The 21,989-nt window shown below is 43.5% G+C and overlaps 1 protein-coding gene across 6 annotated transcripts in view; it reads left to right on the plus strand.

Annotated features, from left to right (window-relative positions):
- The window catches only part of LOC139404895 (histone deacetylase 9-B-like), a 67,000-nt gene that overhangs the window by 18,447 nt on the left and 26,564 nt on the right, over positions 1–21,989 (plus strand). For 3 of the 6 annotated variants that reach the window (XM_071147432.1, XM_071147437.1, XM_071147436.1), the window contains 4 exons: positions 10,545–10,780; positions 15,546–15,714; positions 18,919–19,051; positions 19,574–19,695. In XM_071147432.1, coding sequence (XP_071003533.1) covers positions 10,545–10,780; positions 15,546–15,714; positions 18,919–19,051; positions 19,574–19,695 — 660 coding nt within the window. The remainder of the gene's footprint in view (positions 1–10,544; positions 10,781–15,545; positions 15,715–18,918; positions 19,052–19,573; positions 19,696–21,989) is intronic. The other 3 variants (XM_071147435.1, XM_071147434.1, XM_071147433.1) reach the window with 3 other exon arrangements.

Consider the following 21,989-nt stretch of genomic DNA (forward strand, 5'->3'; position numbering starts at 1 on the left):
CCTCATTCCCTATTCCCTATGCACAGTTGAAGTCTGAAGTTTACATCCTCATTCCCTATTCCCTATGCACAGTTGAAGTCTGAAGTTTACATCCTCATTCCCTATTCCCTATGCACAGTTGAAGTCTGAAGTTTACATCCTCATTCCCTATTCCCTATGCACAGTTGAAGTCTGAAGTTTACATCCTCATTCCCTATTCCCTATGCACAGTTGAAGTCTGAAGTTTACATCCTCATTCCCTATTCCCTATGCACAGTTGAAGTCTGAAGTTTACATCCTCATTCCCTATTCCCTATGCACAGTTGAAGTCTGAAGTTTACATCCTCATTCCCTATTCCCTATGCACAGTTGAAGTCTGAAGTTTACATCCTCATTCCCTATTCCATATGCACAGTTGAAGTCTGAAGTTTACATCCTCATTCCCTATTCCCTATGCACAGTTGAAGTCTGAAGTTTACATCCTCATTCCCTATTCCCTATGCACAGTTGAAGTCTGAAGTTTACATCCTCATTCCCTATTCCCTATGCACAGTTGAAGTCTGAAGTTTACATCCTCATTCCCTATTCCCTATGCACAGTTGAAGTCTGAAGTTTACATCCTCATTCCCTATTCCCTATGCACAGTTGAAGTCTGAAGTTTACATCCTCATTCCCTATTCCCTATGCACAGTTGAAGTCTGAAGTTTACATCCTCATTCCCTATTCCCTATGCACAGTTGAAGTCGGAATACATTTAAACACAGTTTTTCTTAATTCCTGACATTTAATCCTAGTAGAACGTCCCTGTCTTAGGTCAGTTAGGATCACCACTTTATTTTAAGAATGTGAAATATCAGAATAATAGTAGAGAGAATTATTTATTTCAGCTTTTATTTCTTTCATTACATTCCCAGTGGGTCAGAAGTTTACATACACTCAATTAGTATTTGGTAGCATTGCCTTTAAATTGTTTAACTTGGGTCAAACGTTTTGGGTAGCCTTCCACGAGCTTCCCATAATAAGTTGCGTCAATTTTAGCCCATTCCTCCTGACAGAGCTGGTGTAACTGAGTCAGGCCTCCGTGCTCGCACACGCTTTTTCAGTTCTGCCCACAAATTTTCTATAGGATTGAGGTCAGGGCTTTGTGATGGCCACTCCAATACCTTGATTTTGTTGTCCTTAAGTCATTTTGCCACAACTTTGCAAGTATGCTTCGGGTCATTGTCCATTTGGAAGACCCATTTGCAAACAAGCGTTAACTTCCTGACTGATGTCTTGAGATGTTGCTTCAATATATCCACCTAATTTTCCTACGTCATGATGCCATCTATTTTGTGAAGTTCACCTGTCCCTCCTGCAGAAAAGCAACCCCACAACATGATGCTGCCACCCCCGTGCTTCACGGTTGGGATGGTGTTCTTCGGCTTGCAAGTCTCCCCTTTTTTCCTCCAAACATAACGATGGTCATTATGTCCAAACAGTTCTATATTTGTTTCATCAGACTAGAGGACATTTCTCCAAAAAGTACGATCTTTGTCCCCATGTGCAGTTGCAAACCGTAGTCTGAAATTTGTGGAGATGTTGAAAAACGAGTTTTAATGATTCCAACCTAAGTGTATGTAAACTTCCGACTTCAACTGTATTTATAGTGCCCTACTTTTGAACAGGGTCGATATGTCTCTGGTCAAAAGTAGTGCACTAAATAGGAAATAAGGTCAAAGGTGTCCTTTTTCCTCACCTTTTAGAGCTTGGACCCTTACGAAAAAACACACATGAATTTCACTTGTGAACACGTGAAGTGTTCCAAAAACACATGTTGTCATGTGATCACTTGTGATCTTATGTGAAGTTAATGTAATAATGTGAAAACATGTAAAGCAACATGTGATAACCATTTCCTTTCATGTGATAACCATTTCCTTTCTGTAAGGGGAGGAGTCACATCGCTGTGTTGTGCTCTATGATTCTGCTGGAACCTCGATAGGTTGGGAGCCACAATGCTGTGCTGATTGATTCTGATTGAGTCACAGAGCTGTGCTGTATGATTCTGATGGAGTCACAGAGCTGTGCTGTATAATTCTGATGGAGTCACAGAGCTGTGCTGTATGATTCTGATTGAGTCACAGAGCTGTGCTGTATGATTCTGATGAGTCACAGAGCTGTGCTGTATGATTCTGATGGAGTCACAGAGCTGTGCTGTATGATTCTGATGAGTCACAGAGCTGTGCTGTATGATTCTGATGAGTCACAGAGCTGTGCTGTATGATTCTGATGGAGTCACAGAGCTGTGCTGTATGATTCTGATGGAGTCACAGAGCTGTGCTGTATGATTCTGATGGAGTCACAGAGCTGTGCTGTATGATTCTGATGGAGTCACAGAGCTGTGCTGTATGATTCTGATGGAGTCACAGAGCTGTGCTGTATGATTCTGATGGAGTCACAGAGCTGTGCTGTATGATTCTGATGGAGCCTCAGCTGGATTCTCCAGATCAAAGTGGAGCGTCTTAATACCCGTCACAGTGAGGGTAGGGAATTAAATATTAAATGAATAAGACATCATAGTGCTGGGTTTTCCCTCAGCCAGCCAGCAGGTGTTTCTCTGGCTATATTTAATACCATTAGAGAAGCAACAGCACCGTACCGCTAGGGTCCTTGCTGTCTGTCTGACTCACTGCAGCCAGCCAGCAGAGAGAAGCAGCAGCACCGTACCGCCAGGGTCCTTGCTGTCTGTCTGACTCACTGCAGCCAGCCAGCAGGTGTTTCTCTGGCTGTATTTAATACCATTAGAGAAGCAGCAGCACCGTACCGCCAGGGTCCTTGCTGTCTGTCTGACTCACTGCCGTACGCAGCCCTTTCATTGGTTCACAGGTTCACCGCTGCGCCTGGAACACCTCCGGTGCTGCTACAAGATAGTATTTTGTCAAGTACTTACCACTAAGATGAATATTCCCTGTCACTAGAGGAAGGCTGTGTGCTACAGGTGCTGGGCTGCTCTTTGACAGGAGTTCCTCTGTTATTTAAAATGAGCTGTTTTTAGAACACAGAGGAGAGAGAGAGAGAAGAGAGAGAGGAGAGAGAGAGGGCGAGGGAGGGAGGGAGGGAGGGAGGGAGGGAGGGAGGGAGGGAGATGAAGTACAGTCTTGGGGGAGTCCCCTTTGCTCTCTTCACTCTCTGAATGTAACAAAGAAATGAGAAAACCCCTAGCATCAAGTAAACAAAACACAAACTGGGAGGATAAGGAAATATGGTGATGGTATCTTTGATTCCATTCATGTAGCCTTTCTCAAGACAAGGTACAGGTTACAATGCAATCATTATTATTGTGTTTGTGGCATGATGTGTGTATGAATTTTTTATTTTTTTCTCCCAATGTATCAACTCTTACATAGCGATAACAGTCTAAATAGGATGATGGTAGTTTACCTACCCAAGCCCCAGTGTCACACAGCAACTGTAGCTAGGATAGGAAGGATGAGACAAGGAGAAAACACGCAACAAGACTCGATATCTGTTCTGCAGGAAGGAGGGACATTATTATGACGCCTGCCCGCCGCCTGCAAACGTTACCATGGCAGCCAGTTAGGGTGGTAGTGGTGGTGGAAAGGGTGTGGGGTTGTCAGAGCCCAGGATTGCGGCACTTGCTTTAATGTTTCTATTTATAATCATTTATAACGACAGCGCCGCCCGCTGCACCACACAGAGGGGTTGGTTGGATGGTGTAATGAAAAACTGCTTGCACCGCCACCACCAAGCGGAGGAAAGACAATATGTTTCACATTATCAGTGAACACTATAACAGGGAAGGTATGTTGTTCACGGACAACTGGGCTAATGGAGACCTTTTCTGGTAGGGCTCAACTCTGACCAACTTGGGTTTGACATTTTATGTGTTTTACATGTGCAGCACGAGTGAGGAAAGCTTAGGCTGCGTCCCAAATGGCACCCTATTCCATTTATAGTGCACTACTTTTGACCAGAACCCTATATGGGGAATATGGTGTCATTTGGGATGCACGCTTCTAGTGGCCACCGATTCCCATAGTGTGAACAGGTACAGTGAACGCTGTCAGGACTCTCACAACAGGTGCTGCCTGAAACACTGCCTGTATTTGTTCTCCTAAATGTGACCCTTGAGAAGATTACGGCAGTGAATGCACCCGATAAATCTCCCCTCAGCCTTTGGCATTTTAAGTAGGTTTGAATATTTTCTTTCAGGCTAAAAATGGAAGAGACATGTATAAGGCCTGTACAGTGTGAACTCTTCTCACAATGTGACTGATGCCATGACAAGAATAGAACTAGAATATTCTCTAAGAGTTGGTAAAAAGCTAAACGTAGCAGTGAACAAAATGTCCTGTCACCAGAGAACAGTAGTTACTATCTGGTATTATGAGACATGGGTTGCTTTAAAACAAAAGGCTTGCTGTTCTCCATAACCTCATATGACAGGAGGAGAGATACAGTGACACAGTAACCTGGGTTAAACCATCCTCTCCTCTGGGGAAGAGAGATGGACTAGCCTTGTCCTCTATGGTGTAAATGAGAGGAGGAGAGATACAGTGACACAGTAACCTGGGTTTAACCATCCTCTCCTCTGGGGAAGAGAGATGGACTAGCCTTGTCCTCTATGGTGTAAATGAGAGGAGGAGAGATACAGTGACACAGTAACCTGGGTTTAACCATCCTCTCCTCTGGGGCAGAGAGATGGACTAGCCTTGTCCTCTATGGTGTAAATGAGAGGAGGAGAGATACAGTGACACAGTAACCTGGGTTTAACCATCCTCTCCTCTGGGGCAGAGAGATGGACTAGCCTTGTCCTCTATGGTGTAAATGAGAGGAGGAGAGATACAGTGACACAGTAACCTGGGTTAAACCATCCTCTCCTCTGGGGAAGAGAGATGGACTAGCCTTGTCCTCTATGGTGTAAATGAGAGGAGGAGAGATACAGTGACACAGTAACCTGGGTTAAACCATCCTCTCCTCTGGGGAAGAGAGATGGACTAGCCTTGTCCTCTATGGTGTAAATGAGAGGAGGAGAGATACAGTGACACACTAACCTCAAATCAAATCAAATCAAATCAAATTTTATTTGTCACATACACATGGTTAGCAGATGTTAATGCGAGTGTAGCGAAATGCTTGTGCTTCTAGTTCCGACAATGCAGTAATAACAAGTAATCTAACTAACAATTCCAAAACTACTGTCTTGTACACAGTGTAAGGGGATAAAGAATATGTACACAAGGATATATGAATGAGTGATGGTACAGAGCAGCATAGGCAAGATACAGTAGATGGTATCGGGTACAGTATGTACAAATGAGATGAGTATGTAAACAAAGTGGCATAGTATAGTATAAAGTGGCTAGTGATACATGTATTACATAAGGATACCGTCGATGATATAGAGTACAGTATATACGTATGCGTATGAGATGAATAATGTAGGGTAAGTAACATTTATATAAGGTAGCATTGTTTAAAGTGGCTAGTGATATTTTTACATCATTTCCCATCAATTCCCATTATTAAAGTGGCTGGAGTTGAGTCAGTGTCAGTGTGTTGGCAGCAGCCACTCAGTGTTAGTGGTGGCTGTTTAACAGTCTGATGGCCTTGAGATAGAAGCTGTTTTTCAGTCTCTCGGTCCCAGCTTTGATGCACCTGTACTGACCTCGCCTTCTGGATGATAGCGGGGTGAACAGGCAGTGGCTCGGGTGGTTGATGTCCTTGATGATCTTTATGGCCTTCCTGTGACATCGGGTGGTGTAGGTGTCCTGGAGGGCAGGTAGTTTGCCCCCGGTGATGCGTTGTGCAGACCTCACTACCCTCTGGAGAGCCTTACGGTTGAGGGCGGTGCAGTTGCCATACCAGGCGGTGATACAGCCCGCCAGGATGCTCTCGATTGTGCATCTGTAGAAGTTTGTGAGTGCTTTTGGTGACAAGCCGAATTTCTTCAGCCTCCTGAGGTTGAAGAGGCGCTGCTGCGCCTTCTTCACGATGCTGTCTGTGTGAGTGGACCAATTCAGTTTGTCTGTGATGTGTATGCCGAGGAACTTAAAACTTGCTACCCTCTCCACTACTGTTCCATCGATGTGGATAGGGGGGTGTTCCCTCTGCTGTTTCCTGAAGTCCACAATCATCTCCTTAGTTTTGTTGACGTTGAGTGTGAGGTTGTTTTCCTGACACCACACTCCGAGGGCCCTCACCTCCTCCCTGTAGGCCGTCTCATCGTTGTTGGTAATCAAGCCTACCACTGTTGTGTCGTCCGCAAACTTGATGATTGAGTTGGAGGCGTGCGTGGCCACGCAGTCGTGGGTGAACAGGGAGTACAGGAGAGGGCTCAGAACGCAACCTTGTGGGGCCCCAGTGTTGAGGATCAGCGGGGAGGAGATGTTGTTGCCTACCCTCACCACCTGGGGGCGGCCCGTCAGGAAGTCCAGTACCCAGTTGCACAGGGCGGGGTCGAGACCCAGGGTCTCGAGCTTGATGACGAGCTTGGAGGGTACTATGGTGTTGAATGCCGAGCTGTAGTCGATGAACAGCATTCTCACATAGGTATTCCTCTTGTCCAGATGGGTTAGGGCAGTGTGCAGTGTGGTTGAGATTGCATCGTCTGTGGACCTATTTGGGCGGTAAGCAAATTGGAGTGGGTCTAGGGTGTCAGGTAGGGTGGAGGTGATATGGTCCTTGACTAGTCTCTCAAAGCACTTCATGATGACGGATGTGAGTGCTACGGGGCGGTAGTCATTTAGCTCAGTTACCTTAGCTTTCTTGGGAACAGGAACAATGGTGGCCCTCTTGAAGCATGTGGGAACAGCAGACTGGTATAGGGATTGATTGAATATGTCCGTAAACACACCGGCCAGCTGGTCTGCGCATGCTCTGAGGGCGCGGCTGGGGATGCCATCTGGGCCTGCAGCCTTGCGAGGGTTAACACGTTTAAATGTCTTACTCACCTCGGCTGCAGTGAAGGAGAGACTGCATGTTTTCGTTGCAGGCCGTGTCAGTGGCACTGTATTGTCCTCAAAGCGGGCAAAAAAGTTATTTAGTCTGCCTGGGAGCAAGACATCCTGGTCCGTGACTGGGCTGGGTTTCTTCCTGTAGTCCGTGATTGACTGTAGACCCTGCCACATGCCTCTTGTGTCTGAGCCGTTGAATTGAGATTCTACTTTGTCTCTGTACTGGCGCTTAGCTTGTTTGATAGCCTTGCGGAGGGAATAGCTGCACTGTTTGTATTTGGTCATGTTACCAGACACCTTGCCCTGATTAAAAGCAGTGGTTCGCGCTTTCAGTTTCACACGAATGCTGCCATCAATCCACGGTTTCTGGTTAGGGAATGTTTTAATCGTTGCTATGGGAACGACATCTTCAACGCATGTTCTAATGAACTCGCACACCGAATCAGCGTATTCGTCAATGTTGTTATCTGACGCAATACGAAACATCTCCCAGTCCACGTGATGGAAGCAGTCTTGGAGTGTGGAGTCAGCTTGGTCGGACCAGCGTTGGACAGACCTCAGCGTGGGAGCCTCTTGTTTTAGTTTCTGTCTGTAGGCAGGGATCAACAAAATGGAGTCGTGGTCAGCTTTTCCGAAAGGGGGGCGGGGCAGGGCCTTATATGCGTCGCGGAAGTTAGAGTAACAATGGTCCAAGGTCTTTCCTCCCCTGGTTGCGCAATCGATATGCTGATAAAATTTGGGGAGTCTTGTTTTCAGATTAGCCTTGTTAAAATCCCCAGCTACAATGAATGCAGCCTCCGGATAAATTGTTTCCAGTTTGCAGAGAGTTAAATAAAGTTCGTTCAGAGCCATCGATGTGTCTGCTTGGGGGGGGATATATACGGCTGTGATTATAATCGAAGAGAATTCTCTTGGTAGATAATGCGGTCTACATTTGATTGTGAGGAATTCTAAATCAGGTGAACAGAAGGATTTGAGTTCCTGTATGTTTCTTTCATCGCACCATGTCACGTTAGTCATAAGGCATACGCCCCCGCCCCTCTTTTTACCAGAAAGATGTTTTTTCCTGTCTGCGCGATGCGTGGAGAAACCTGTTGGCTGCACCGCTTCGGATTGCGTCTCTCCAGTAAGCCACGTTTCCGTGAAGCAAAGAACGTTACAGTCTCTGATGTCCCTCTGGAATGCTACCCTTGCTCGGATTTCATCAACCTTGTTGTCAAGAGACTGGACATTGGCAAGAAGAATGCTAGGGAGTGGTGTGCGCTGTGCCCGTCTCCGGAGTCTGACCAGAAGACCGCCTCGTTTCCCTCTCTTTCGGAGTCGTTTTTTTGGGTCGCTGCATAGGATCCACTCCGTTGTCCTGCTTGTAAGGCAGAACACAGGATCCGCGTCGCGAAAAACATATTCTTGGTCGTACTGATGGTGAGTTGATGCTGATCTTATATTCAGTAGTTCTTCTCGACTGTATGTAATGAAACCTAAGATGACCTGGGGTACTAATGTAAGAAATAACACGTAAAAAAACAAAAAACTGCATAGTTTCCTAGGAACGCGAAGCGAGGCGGCCATCTCTGTCGGCGCCGGAAGTTCATGTAAAGGTAACCTGGGTTTAACCATCCTCTCGTCTGGGGCAGAGAGAAAACATTTTGACATACCAATTAGGATCTGGCAAAAAATACTTGAATCAGTTGTAGAACCCATTGCCCTTTATGGTTGTGAGGTCTGGGGTCCGCTCACCAACCAAGAATTCACAAAATGGGCCAAACACCAAATTGAGACTCTCCATGCAGAATTCTGCAAAAATATATTTTGTGTACAACGTAAAACACCAAATAATGCTTGCAGAGCAGAATTAGGCCGATACCCGCTAATGATCAAAATCCTGAAAAGAGCTGTTAAATTCCACAACCACCTAAAAGGAAGAGATTCCCAAACCTTCCATAGCAAAGCCATCACCTACAGAGAGATAAACCTGGAGAAGAGTCCCCTCAGCAAGCTGGTCCTGGGGCTCTGTTCACAAACACAAACACACCCTACAGAGCACCAGGACAGCAACACAATCATGAGAAAACAAAGGACCCCAGCACCAGGACAGCAACACAACCATGAGGAAACAAAAAGATAATTACTTGACATATTGGAAAGAATTCACAAAAAAACTGAACAAACTAGAATGCTATTTGGCCCTAAACAGAGAGTACACAGTGACAGAATACCTGACCACTGTGACTGACCCAAACTTAAGGAAAGCTTTGACTTTGTACAGACTCAGTGAGCATAGCCTTGCTATTGAGAAAGGCCGCCGTAGGCAGACCTATGTGCTCACTGCCCAGAATATGAGGTGGAAACTGAGCTGCACTTCTTAACCTAATGCCAAATGTATGACCATATTAGAGACATATTTCCCTCAGATTACACAGATACACAAATAATTTAAAAACAAACCTAATTTTGATAAACTCCCATATTTATTGGTAAAATAACACAGTGTGCAACCACAGCAGCAAGATTTGTGACCTGTTGCCACAAGAAAAGGGAACCAGCGAAGAACAAACACCAATGTAAATTCATCCCATATTTATGTTTATTTATTGTCCCTTTTGTACTTGAACTATTTGCACATAATATGACATTTGTAATGTTTTTATTCTTTTGGAACTTTTGGAGTGTAATGTTTACTGTTCATTTTTATTGTTTATTTCAAATTTGTTTATTATCTAATTCACTTGCTTCGGCAATGTTAACATATGCTTTTCCCATGCCAATAAAGCCCTTAAATTGAATTGAATAGAGAGAGAGAGAGAGAGATAGAGAGAGAGAGAGAGAGAGAGGGAGAGAGGGAGAGAGAGAGAGAGAGAGAGAGAGAGAGAGAGAGAGAGAGAGAGAGAGAGAGAGAGAGAGAGAGAGAGAGAGAGAGAGAGGAACACCAAAACATTTGTATTTTTATTTTGTTAATATTTCAAACATTAAATTGTAAACCAGAGATGTGTTCTGGTTGATGATGCAGAGTGGAGGGAGTCAAGAGGGAGCACATCCCCTAAATGGATGCTTTATTTATTTATTTATGGAGCCGTGAACAGACAGGATTTTCATGTAAATACTTGAAATAACTACTGAGACATGTCGTGCCAAGGGTCCATTGAGTCTCTGTGCTGTTGCCCTAAGTGGGCTCCCTGAAGACTTGAAGGCTTTGTGTCAGGAAGTGATCTGCTGTTTGTTTATAGAAACTGTAATATAATTGTGGCTTTTCGAGGATGACACGAGAAGAGGAGACGCAGGGAGGAGGAGAGACAGAGGCAGGGAGGAGAGGAGGCAGGGAGAAGTTCCTGTCTTTGGTTCCTGTCTCTCTCTTTTTTCTTTTGGCTCTGTGCCCATAAGCTGTCTTTCCCTTCGAAAGCTTCTCCTCTTTCCTCTGCTGAAAACACCATGCACTTTGTATTGGGACTCATGTAATGCAAAGTACAGTTTGTTCTCTGCAACAGGACTGTTAAGTAACGCAGAGTGGGAACTCACTAAGACTAATGTAGGCATGTTTATGAATATGAATAGAAAATAGGAAAAGATTGTGCTCATAGTTCATATTCCCTCCCTCCCTCCCTCTCCCAGTGGACATTAAGCCAGAGGTACTTTTGGATCCCGTGTCTCCGTTGGACCTGCGTACAGACCTGAGGATGCTGGGGCCTGGCTCGGACCCGGGAATGTGGGAGCGTCAGTTGCAGCAGGAGCTGCTCCTCATCCAGAAACAGCAGCAGGTCCAGAAACAGCTGCTGATCAGCGAGTTCCAGAAGCAGCATGAGAATCTGACCCGCCAGCACCAGGCCCAGCTCCAGGAGCACCTCAAGGTCAGGACTACAACATCAACTACAGTATACTATGGCAACAGTAGTATAGTATAGCATAGCATAGTACAGTATAGTATAGCATAGTATAGCAACAATAGTATAGCATAGCATAGTTAGCAACAGTAGTATAGTATTGTATAGCAAAGAATAGTATAGTATAGAACCTGACACCAGGCCCAGCTCCATGAGTAAATCAAAGTCAGAATCCCTCACGGTTAAACAGAACAATAGTTTACAAACAGTAGTATAGCATAGTCAGAGTACAGTATAGAAATAGTATAGTATAGTAATAATATAGCCAAATATAGTAATAGTATAGTAATAATAGAGTATAGCATAGTAATAGCAGGATAGTATAGTAATAGTATAGTACTATTATAGTACTAATATGGTATAGTATAGCAATAGTACAGAAATAATATAGGAATCGTATGGCAATAGTATCGTGATAGTATATAAATAGTATAGTAACAGTATATAATTAGTATAGTAATAGTATAGCAATAGCGTAGTAGTAGTATAGTTGTCGTATAGTAATATTAGCATGGTATAGTAATAGTATAGTAATATTAGCATAGTATCGTAATAGTACAGAATTGTATAGTAGCAGTATAGTGATATTATCATAGTATAGTACTAGAATAGAAATAGTATAGTAATAGTTTAGCAATATTAGCATAGCATAGTAATAGTATAGAAATAGAATAGAAGTAGTATCGTATAGTAATATTATAGTAATAGTAATGTATAGTATGGTAGTAGTATACAGCAGTATAGTAATACTATTGCAATAGTGATAGTATGGTGTAGTAATATTGTAGTAATAGTAATAGTATAGTATGGTAATAGTATAGCCATAGTAATATTAGCATGGTATAGTATAGAAATTTTATAGTAATAGCAATAATACTGTATAGTATAGTATATAAATAGTATAGTATAGGGATAATATAGCATTACTATACTATTACAATAAGTAATAGTATAGTAATAATATAGTATAGTAATAGTAGGATAGTATAGTAATGCTATTGTAATAGTACAGTAATAATATAGTATGTCATAGTAATAGTATAGTATAGACATAGTATAGTAATAGTATGGTAAAAGCATCGTAGTATTATAGTGATGGTATAGCACTGGTATAGTAATATTAGCATAGTATAGCATAGTAATAATATAGTGTGGTAATAGTATACTACAGCACTATAATAGTATAGTAGTAGCATAGTAGCAGTATAGTAATAGTAATATTATAGTATAGTAATTGTATAGTAATATTAGTATGGTAATATTAGCATAGTAATATTATAGTAGTAGCAATAATATAGTATAGTTTAGTAATAGTAGCATAGTATACTATAGTAATAGTATAGTATTGTAATAGTGAATATATAGTAGTTCATAATTTTTGTGTGTGTGGTACGATATCTTTGATGCAAGGTTGCTAGAGTATAGGCTATGCTAAGAGAAAAACAGTCACAGATACTCACTGGAAACAATGCTTCAAGTGCATTCGGAAAGTATTCCCTTCCCCTTTTCCACATTTTCTTACATTACAGCCTTATTCTAAAATGGATTAAATTAATTATCATCAATCTACACACAATACCCCATAATGACAAGGCTAAAACAGGTTAGCTTATTTACATAATTTATTTTTATTTTATTTAACCAGGCAAGTAAGTTAAGAACAAATTCTTATTTTCAATGACGGGAGTGGGTTAACTGCCAGGGGCAGAGCGACAGATTTGTACCTTGTCAGCTCGGGGTTTGAACTTGCAACCTTCCGGTTACTAGTCCAACGCTCTAACCACTTGGCTACCCTGCTGCCCCATAAGTATTCAGACCTTCTGCTATGAGACTCGAAATTGAGCTCGGGTGCATCCTGTTTCCATTGATCATCCTTGAGGTGTTTCTACATCTTGATTTGAGTTCACCTGTGGTAATTTCAATTGATTGGACATGATTTGGAAAGGCACACACCTGTATATATAAAGGTCCCACAGTTGACAGTGCATGTCAGAACAAAAACCAAGCCATGGGGTCGAAGGAATTGTCCGTAGAGCTCCGAGACAGGATTGTGTTGAGGCACAGATCTGTAGCAGGATACCAAAAAATGTCTGCAGCATTGAAGGTCCCCAAGAACACAGTGGCCTCCATCATTCTTAAATGGAATTAAATGGAAGAAGTTTGGAACTAGGGCTGGGCGATCCGGCCAAAATCTCATATCCCGATATAGGTCGTTTCATATCCCGATAATGATACATATCACGATATAGCACATTTTCTGTAAATTCAATGAATAAATAGTTCATATAAAATGACCACATGTAAATGCCTATTCCTTCTTTTTGGGTCTCATCCGTAGACTCTCTTCATACTGTCTCACAAGATTCTTGCGTAGGTGGTAAGAGGTTAGTGGTGTTTGAGCCTGTTGTCTGGACCGGCCTGTTCTACATGACTCCTGCGTAGGTGGTAAGAGGTTAGTGGTGTTTGAGCCTGTTGTCAGGACCGGCCTGTTCTACATGACTCCTGCGTAGGTGGTAAAGAGGTTAGTGGTGTTTGAGCCTGTTGTCAGGACCGGCCTGTTCTACATGACTCCTGCGTAGGTGGTAAAAGAGGTTAGTTGTGTTTGAGCCTGTTGTCAGGACCGGCCTGTTCTACATGACTCCTGCGTAGGTGGTAAAAGAGGTTAGTGGTGTTTGAGCCTGTTGTCAGGACCGGCCTGTTCTACATGACTCCTGCGTAGGTGGTAAAAGAGGTTAGTGGTGTTTGAGCCTGTTGTCAGGACCGGCCTGTTCTACATGACTCCTGCGTAGGTGGTAAAAGAGGTTAGTGGTGTTTGAGCCTGTTGTCAGGACCGGCCTGTTCTACATGACTCCTGCGTAGGTGGTAAAAGAGGTTAGTGGTGTTTGAGCCTGTTGTCAGGACCGGCCTGTTCTACATGACTCCTGCGTAGGTGGTAAAAGAGGTTAGTGGTGTTTGAGCCTGTTGTCAGGACCGGCCTGTTCTACATGACTCCTGCGTAGGTGGTAAAAGAGGTTAGTGGTGTTTGAGCCTGTTGTCAGGACCGGCCTGTTCTACATGACTCCTGCGTAGGTGGTAAAGAGGTTAGTGGTGTTTGAGCCTGTTGTCAGGACCGGCCTGTTCTACATGACTCCTGCGTAGGTGGTAAAGAGGTTAGTGGTGTTTGAGCCTGTTGTCAGGACCGGCCTGTTCTACATGACTCCTGCGTAGGTGGTAAAAGAGGTTAGTGGTGTTTGAGCCTGTTGTCAGGACCGGCCTGTAGTATATTTTGCAGAGGACGGTTTTCTGGTCCATGTCAGACTTTTCATACCCAAACCACGTCCATGCGACCGAAGTAGCCCCTCTTTTAGGTACGGCTCTGTGTCTCTGTGCTCTGTGCCACTCCTCAGTAAAAGGCACATGGCAGTCCGCTTGGCTTTTGCCAAAAGGCACCTTAAGAATTCCCAGAGTATGAGAAACAAGATTCTCTGGTCTGATGAAACCAAGATTGAACTCTTTGGCTTGAATTCCAAGCGTCATGTCTGGAGGAAACCTGGCACCATTCCTACGGTGAAGCATGGTGGAGGCAGCATCATGCTGTGGGGATGTTTTTCAGCAGCAGGGACTGGGAGACTAGTCAGGATTGAGGGAAAGATGAACAGGGCAAAGTACAGAGAGATTAAAACCGGCTCCAGAGAGCTCAGGACCTCAGACTGGGGTGAAGGTCCACCTTCCAACAGGACAACGACCCTAAGCACACTGCCAAGACAACGCAGGAGTGGCTTCGGGACAAGTCTTTTAACGTCCTTGAGTGGTCCAACCAGAGCCGGAACTTGAACCCGATCGAACATCTCTGGAGAGACCTGAAAATAGCTGTGCAGCGACGCTCCCCATCCAAACTGACAGCTTGAGAGGATCTGCAAAGAAGAATGAGAGAAACTCCTAAAATACAGGTGTTTGTAGAGTCATAACCAAGAAGACGCAATGCTGTAATTGTTGCCAAAGGTGCTTCAACAAAGTACTGAGTAAAGGGTCTGAATACTTATGTAAATGTGATATTTCCTGTTTTTATTTTTAATACATTTCCAAAAATGTTGAAAAACCTGTTTTTGCTTCGTCATTATGGGGTATTGTGTATAGATTGATCCATTTTAGAATAAAGCTGTGACTTCAATATGATCTAGTTATTTTCAGTACAGGTTTCCCCCTTTTTACCAGGACTACACTACACAGCACCTTCACCACTATAGTTTGTTACTCTATGGCTGGGGTCCATACTGTCTGACTGACTGATTGACTGGATCTCTCTCTCTCTCTCTCTCTCTCTCTCTCTCTCTCTCTCTCTCTCTCTCTCTCTCTCTCTCTGTATCTCACTCTCTTGCTCTCTCTGTATCTCTGTATCTCCCTCTCTCTCACTCTCTTGCTCTCTCTGTATCTCTGTATCTCTCTCTCTCTGTCCCCTTCTCTCTCTGTATCTCACTCTCTCGCTCTCTCTTTATCTCTCTCTCTCTCTCTTTCTCTCTCTGTATCTGTATCTCTCTCTCTCTCTCTGTATCTCTGTATCTCTCTCTCTCTCTCTCTTTCTCTCTCTGTATCTCTGTATCTCTGTCTCTCTCTTTCTCTCTCTGTATCTCTGTATCTCTGTCTCTCTCTCTCTCTTTCTCTCTCTGTATCTCTGTATCTCTGTATCTCTCTCTCTCTCTCTCTCTCTCTCTCTCTCTCTCTCTCTCTCTCTCTCTCTCTCTCTGTGTGTTAGCTGCAACAGGAGCTGCAGGCCATGAAGCAGCAGCAGGAGCTGGTGGAGAAGGAGAGGAGGCAGCAGCTGCAGCAGCAGCAGAGCCAGCAGGAGAAGGAGCAGGAGAGACATCGCAGGGAGCAGCATGTCCTCTGTCTCAGCCTCAGGGGCAAGGAGCGCACCAGAGAGAGTAAGGGTTCACCACCGAGTCCACTCACCACAGCTAACTCTCTGCCCAATCACTGATAACTAACCTCCTCCCCAACTCAATTGATACTGCATATATAGACAGATAGAGGGCTCGTGAACGAGATTAATCGATAACTAACTGCTAGTTTACCAACCAAAACCTTGGAGGCAGCTAACTCACCGTGTGTCATTGTGGCTCCAAGGCTGTAGTGACTAATGAAACACTAGCCAATGCTGTAGTGACTAGTGATGACTAATGAAACACTAGCCAAGGCTGTAGTGACTAGTGATGACTAATGAAACACTAGCCAAGGCTGTAGTGACTAGTGATGACTAATGAAACACTAGCCAAGGCTGTTGTGACTAGGGATGACTAATGAAACACTAGCCAAGGCTGTAGTGACTAGTGATGACTAAAGAAACACTAGCCAAGGCTGTAGTGACTAGTGATGACTAATGAAACACTAGCCAAGGCTGTAGTGACTAGTGATGACTAATGAAACACTAACCAAGGCTGTAGTGACTAGTGATGACTAATGAAACACTAGCCAAGGCTGTAGTGACTAGTGATGACTAATGAAACACTAGCCAAAGGCTGTAGTGACTAGTGATGACTAATGAAACACTAGCCAAGGCTGTAGTGACTAATGAAACACTAACCAAGGCTGTAGTGACTAGTGATGACTAATGAAACACTAACCAAGGCTGTAGTGACTAGTGATGACTAATGAAACACTAGCCAAGGCTGTAGTGACTAATGAAACACTAGCCAAGGATGTAGTGACTAGTGATGACTAATCAAACACTAGCCAAGGCTGTAGTGACTAGTGATGACTAATGAAACACTAGCCAAGGCTGTAGTGACTAGTGATGACTAATGAAACACTAACCAAGGCTGTAGTGACTCGTGATGACTGATGAAACACTAGCCAAGGCTGTAGGGACTAATGATGACTAATGAAACACTAACCAAGGCTGTAGTGACTAGTGATGACTAATGAAACACTAGCCAAGGCTGTAGTGACTAGTGATGACTAATGAAACACTAGCCAAGGCTGTAGGGACTAGTGATGACTAATGAAACACTAACCAAGGCTGTAGTGACTAGTGATGACTAATGAAACACTAGCCAAGGCTGTAGGGACTAGTGATGACTAATGAAACACTAACCAAGGCTGTAGTGACTAGTGATGACTAATGAAACACTAGCCAAGGCTGTAGTGACTAGTGATGACTAATGAAACACTAGCCAAGGCTGTAGTGACTAGTGATGACTAATGAAAAACTAGCCAAGGCTGTTGTGACTAGTGATGACTGATGAAACACTAGCCAAGGCTGTTGTGACTAGTGATGACTAATGAAACACTAACCAAGGCTGTTGTGACTAGTGATGACTAATGAAACACTAGCCAAGGCTGTAGTGACTAGTGATGACTAATGAAACACTAGCCAAGGCTGTAGTGACTAGTGATGACTAATGAAAAACTAGCCAAGGCTGTTGTGACTAGTGATGACTGATGAAACACTAGCCAAGGCTGTTGTGACTAGTGATGACTAATGAAACACTAGCCAAGGCTGTAGAGACTAGTGATGACTAATGAAACACTAGCCAAGGCTGTAGTGACTAGTGATGACTGATGAAACACTAGCCAAGGCTGTAGTGACTAGTGATGACTAATGAAACACTAGCCAAGGCTGTAGTGACTAGTGATGACTAATGAAACACTAGCCAAGGCTGTAGTGACTAGTGATGACTGATGAAACACTAGCCAAGGCTGTAGTGACTAGTGATGACTAATGAAACACTAGCCAAGGCTGTAGTGACTAGTGATGACTGATGAAACACTAGCCAAGGCTGTAGTGACTAGTGATGACTAATGAAACACTAGCCAAGGCTGTAGTGACTAGTGATGACTAATGAAAAACTAGCCAAGGCTGTTGTGACTAGTGATGACTGATGAAACACTAGCCAAGGCTGTTGTGACTAGTGATGACTAATGAAACACTAGCCAAGGCTGTAGTGACTAGTGATGACTGATGAAACACTAGCCAAGGCTGTAGTGACTAGTGATGACTAATGAAAAACTAGCCAAGGCTGTAGTGACTAGTGATGACTAATGAAACACTAGCCAAGGCTGTAGTGACTAGTGATGACTAATGAAAAACTAGCCAAGGCTGTAGTGACTAGTGATGACTAATGAAACACTAGCCAAGGCTGTAGTGACTAGTGATGACTAATGAAACACTAGCCAAGGCTGTAGTGACTAGTGATGACTAATGAAACACTAACCAAGGCTGTAGTGACTAGTGATGACTAATGAAACACTAGCCAAGGCTGTAGTGACTAGTGATGACTAATGAAACACTAGCCAAGGCTGTAGTGACTAGTGATGACTAATGAAACACTAGCCAAGGCTGTAGTGACTAGTGATGACTAATGAAACACTAGCCAAGGCTGTCGTGACTAGTGATGACTAATGAAACACTAGCCAAGGCTGTAGTGACTAGTGATGACTAATGAAACACTAGCCAAGGCTGTAGTGACTAGTGATGACTAATGAAACACTAGCCAAGGCTGTCGTGACTAGTGATGACTAATGAAACACTAGCCAAGGCTGTAGCTTGGGCTTTATTGTTGCATGTTCTTCCCCCACTAGAGGGAGATGTTCCTACATTACATGTGGATCCACTCAGAAATATCAATTATATGAGAAATAAAATACATGATATTTGGTGTGCTAGTTATGGATATAGTCAAAAACGATACAATGTGAAATATTTCAGAGCAATACAATGTGTGGATGTGATGAAAACATACTATAGAATAGCTAAACCCAGTCTCTAACATTTCAATGCAACAATATGTGTGGATGTGATGAAATCTACTGTAGGAATACAGTGCTGTATTGATATACCTTTGGTAAACAGTCCCTGCGTCCCCAATGGCACCCTATACCCTATATAGTGTGCTATTTTTTAAATATTTTTCATTTGACCTAAGTAGTGCACTACAAAGTGAATAGTGTGCCATAGGGGACACAGTATCTAAGTCTGTACCCCCTGAGCCCCAGGGTGACCCCAATCCCGGTCCCTCTCTGAGTCTGTACCCCCTGAGCCCCAGGGTGACCCCAATCCCGGTCTCTCTCTGAGTCTGTACCCCCTGAGCCCCAGGGTGACCCCAATCCCTGTCTCTCTCTGGCTGCTGGTCTCACAGGTGCTGTGGCCAGTAATGAGGTGAAGCAGAAACTCCAAGAGTTTCTGTTGAGTAAATCAAACAAGGACCTGTCTACTGCCGGAGCCACACACATGCTCATCCACCACCCCAAGCTCTGGTACACGTAAGTACACACTGTTGTGATTCTGTCTAGTAACTTCTTCCACTACCCACTGTTGTGATTCTTTCTAGTAACTTCTTCCTCTACCCACTGTTGTGATTCTGTCTAGTAACTTCTTCCACTACCCACTGTTGTGATTCTGTCTAGTAACTTCTTCCACTACCCACTGTTGTGATTCTGTCTAGTAACTTCTTCCACTACCCACTGTTGTGATTCTGTCTAGTAACTTCTTCCACTACCCACTGTTGTGATTCTGTCTAGTAACGTCTTCCACTACCCACTGTTGTGATTCTGTCTAGTAACTTCTTCCACTACCCACTGTTGTGATTCTGTCTAGTAACTTCTTCCACTACTAGACAGTCTAAAGCAAGCACACCATTTTTCTTCAGGAAAATGAACTTTTCTAGTTACTATTTATCATTCAAAATGATGTATATATATTTATATATATATCACTATTTGCACCTGGCAAGAAGAAATAAACCAAGATTTGTGACGTGTTGGCGCTGTGTGTTCTGTGTCCAGGTCCTCCCACCACACGTCTCTGGACCAGAGTTCTTCTCCCCTGGGAGGCATGTCTCCTGTCTGCCACTACACACTCCCCTCCCCTCAGGACGGACAGGACGACTTCCCACTGAGGAAAACAGGTACGGCCACACACACACGCACCCACGCACACACATAATAGTATGAACTGCTTGACGGTCATAGATGATAATAGTATGAACTGCTTGGCAGTCATAGATGATAATAGTATGAACTGCTTGGCGGTCATAGATGATAATAGTATGAACTGCTTGGCGGTCATAGATGATAATAGTATGAACTGCTTGGCGGTCATAGATGATAATAGTATGAACTACTTGGCTGTCATAGATGATAATAGTATGAGCTGCTTGGTGGTCATAGATGATAATAGTATGAACTGCTTGGCGGTCATAGATGATAATAGTATGAACAGCTTGGCGGTCATAGATGATAATATTATGAACTGCTTGGTGGTCATAGATGATAATAGTATGAACTGCTTGGCGGTCATAGGTGATAATAGTATGAACTGCTTGACGGTCATAGATGATAATAGTATGAACTGCTTGGCGGTCATAGATGCTAATAGCATTAACTGCTTGGTGGTCATAGATGATAATAGTATGAACTGCTTGGCGGTCATAGATGATAATAGTATGAACTGCTTGGCGGTCATAGATGATAATAGTATGAACAGCTTGGCGGTCATAGATGATAATAGTATGAACAGCTTGGCGGTCATTGATGATAATAGTATGAACTGCTTGCTGATCCTAGATGATAATAGCATGAACTGCTTGGTGGTCATAGATGATAATAGTATGAACTGCTTGGCGGTCATAGGTGATAATAGTATGAACTGCTTGACGGTCATAGATGATAATAGTATGAACAGCTTGGCGGTCATAGATGATAATAGTATGAACTGCTTGGCGGTCATAGGTGATAATAGTATGAACTGCTTGGCGGTCATAGATGATAATAGTATGAACTGCTTGGCGGTCATAGATGATAATAGTATGAACTGCTTGGCGGTCATAGGTGATAATAGTATGAACTGCTTTGCGGTCATAGGTGAATAGTATGAACTGCTTGCTGATCCTAGATGATAATAGCATGAACTGCTTGGCGGTCATAGGTGATAATAGTATGAACTGCTTGGCGGTCATAGGTGATAATAGTATGAACTGCTTGGCGGTCATAGGTGATAATAATATGAACTTTCTGTTCAATAAAGGAAAGGTAAACATGAAAAAAGTTGGAACTGAACTCGTAAACGGCGACCATGTTCGGTACAACCACACGTTCACGCACAACAGCATACACTCAACCACATACACCAGCATACACTCAACCACACACACCAGCATACACTCAACCACACACACCAGCATACACTCAACCACACACACCAGCATACACTCAACCACACACAACAGCATACACTCAACCACACACACCAGCATACACTCAACCACACACACCAGCATACACTCAACCACACACACCAGCATACACTCAACCACACACACCAGCATACACTCAACCACACACACCAGCATACACTCAACCACACACTCCAGCATACACTCAACCACACACACCAGCATACACTCAACCACACACACCAGCATCAATTGACAAAACTCAACCACAATCAAACTATTTCTAACACTTCATTCCAAATGAACATTGGGACATTCCAAAGTCCTTTATATCCTTCTATTCTCATTAGTGTTAACATTAAGATACGTGTGGATAAATCCTTCAACAGACATACTGTCCTCAACCAGTAGTGTGTGTCTGTCTGCAGGGTGCTTCAATGACCTTCCATCAATGAGTTATTAATACAATGAATGTGCTGTGACCTCTGTCATCCCAGGGTTACCTCTGTGTATCCACACAGCATTTCCTGACCATACTGATGACCTGCTAATGACATCAGTTAGGCCTATTATGACCTTTGAACCTCCACCCCGCCCCCAAGGCCCCTCTCACCCCTCGTACCCCTTCAGGGGACCCCTTACTCAAATAATGGGGAGGGGTAACGAGGTAAGCCAGAGCAGTAATATCTATCAGAATCCTTCCCTCCTGTTTGACCTCTCCCAACACAGAGCCAGACGTGTGCAACCCCGACAGAACACGAACACACACTGTCGACAATATCATACAAAACCAATGCAATCTTTTTGTTGTTGTATTGTAAGTTGATGATGCTATATATTGTGTGTTATTTTCCTCACAAAGACATAGGCCACAATACTGTTCCCTAAGAACAATCTCTGGTTATTTATTGTGTTATTAGCGATAATACACAGACAAAAGGCAAGGCCTCACTGTTAGGGCTTCTCAGTTGAACAGTTAATGGACGACTTAAAGCACCTTTCATTTCTTCAGAGTTATGAGCTCCACT

This window comes from Oncorhynchus clarkii, unplaced genomic scaffold (assembly GCF_045791955.1).
Source record: "Oncorhynchus clarkii lewisi isolate Uvic-CL-2024 unplaced genomic scaffold, UVic_Ocla_1.0 unplaced_contig_7596_pilon_pilon, whole genome shotgun sequence".
In the NCBI taxonomy this organism is placed as follows: domain Eukaryota; kingdom Metazoa; phylum Chordata; class Actinopteri; order Salmoniformes; family Salmonidae; genus Oncorhynchus; species Oncorhynchus clarkii.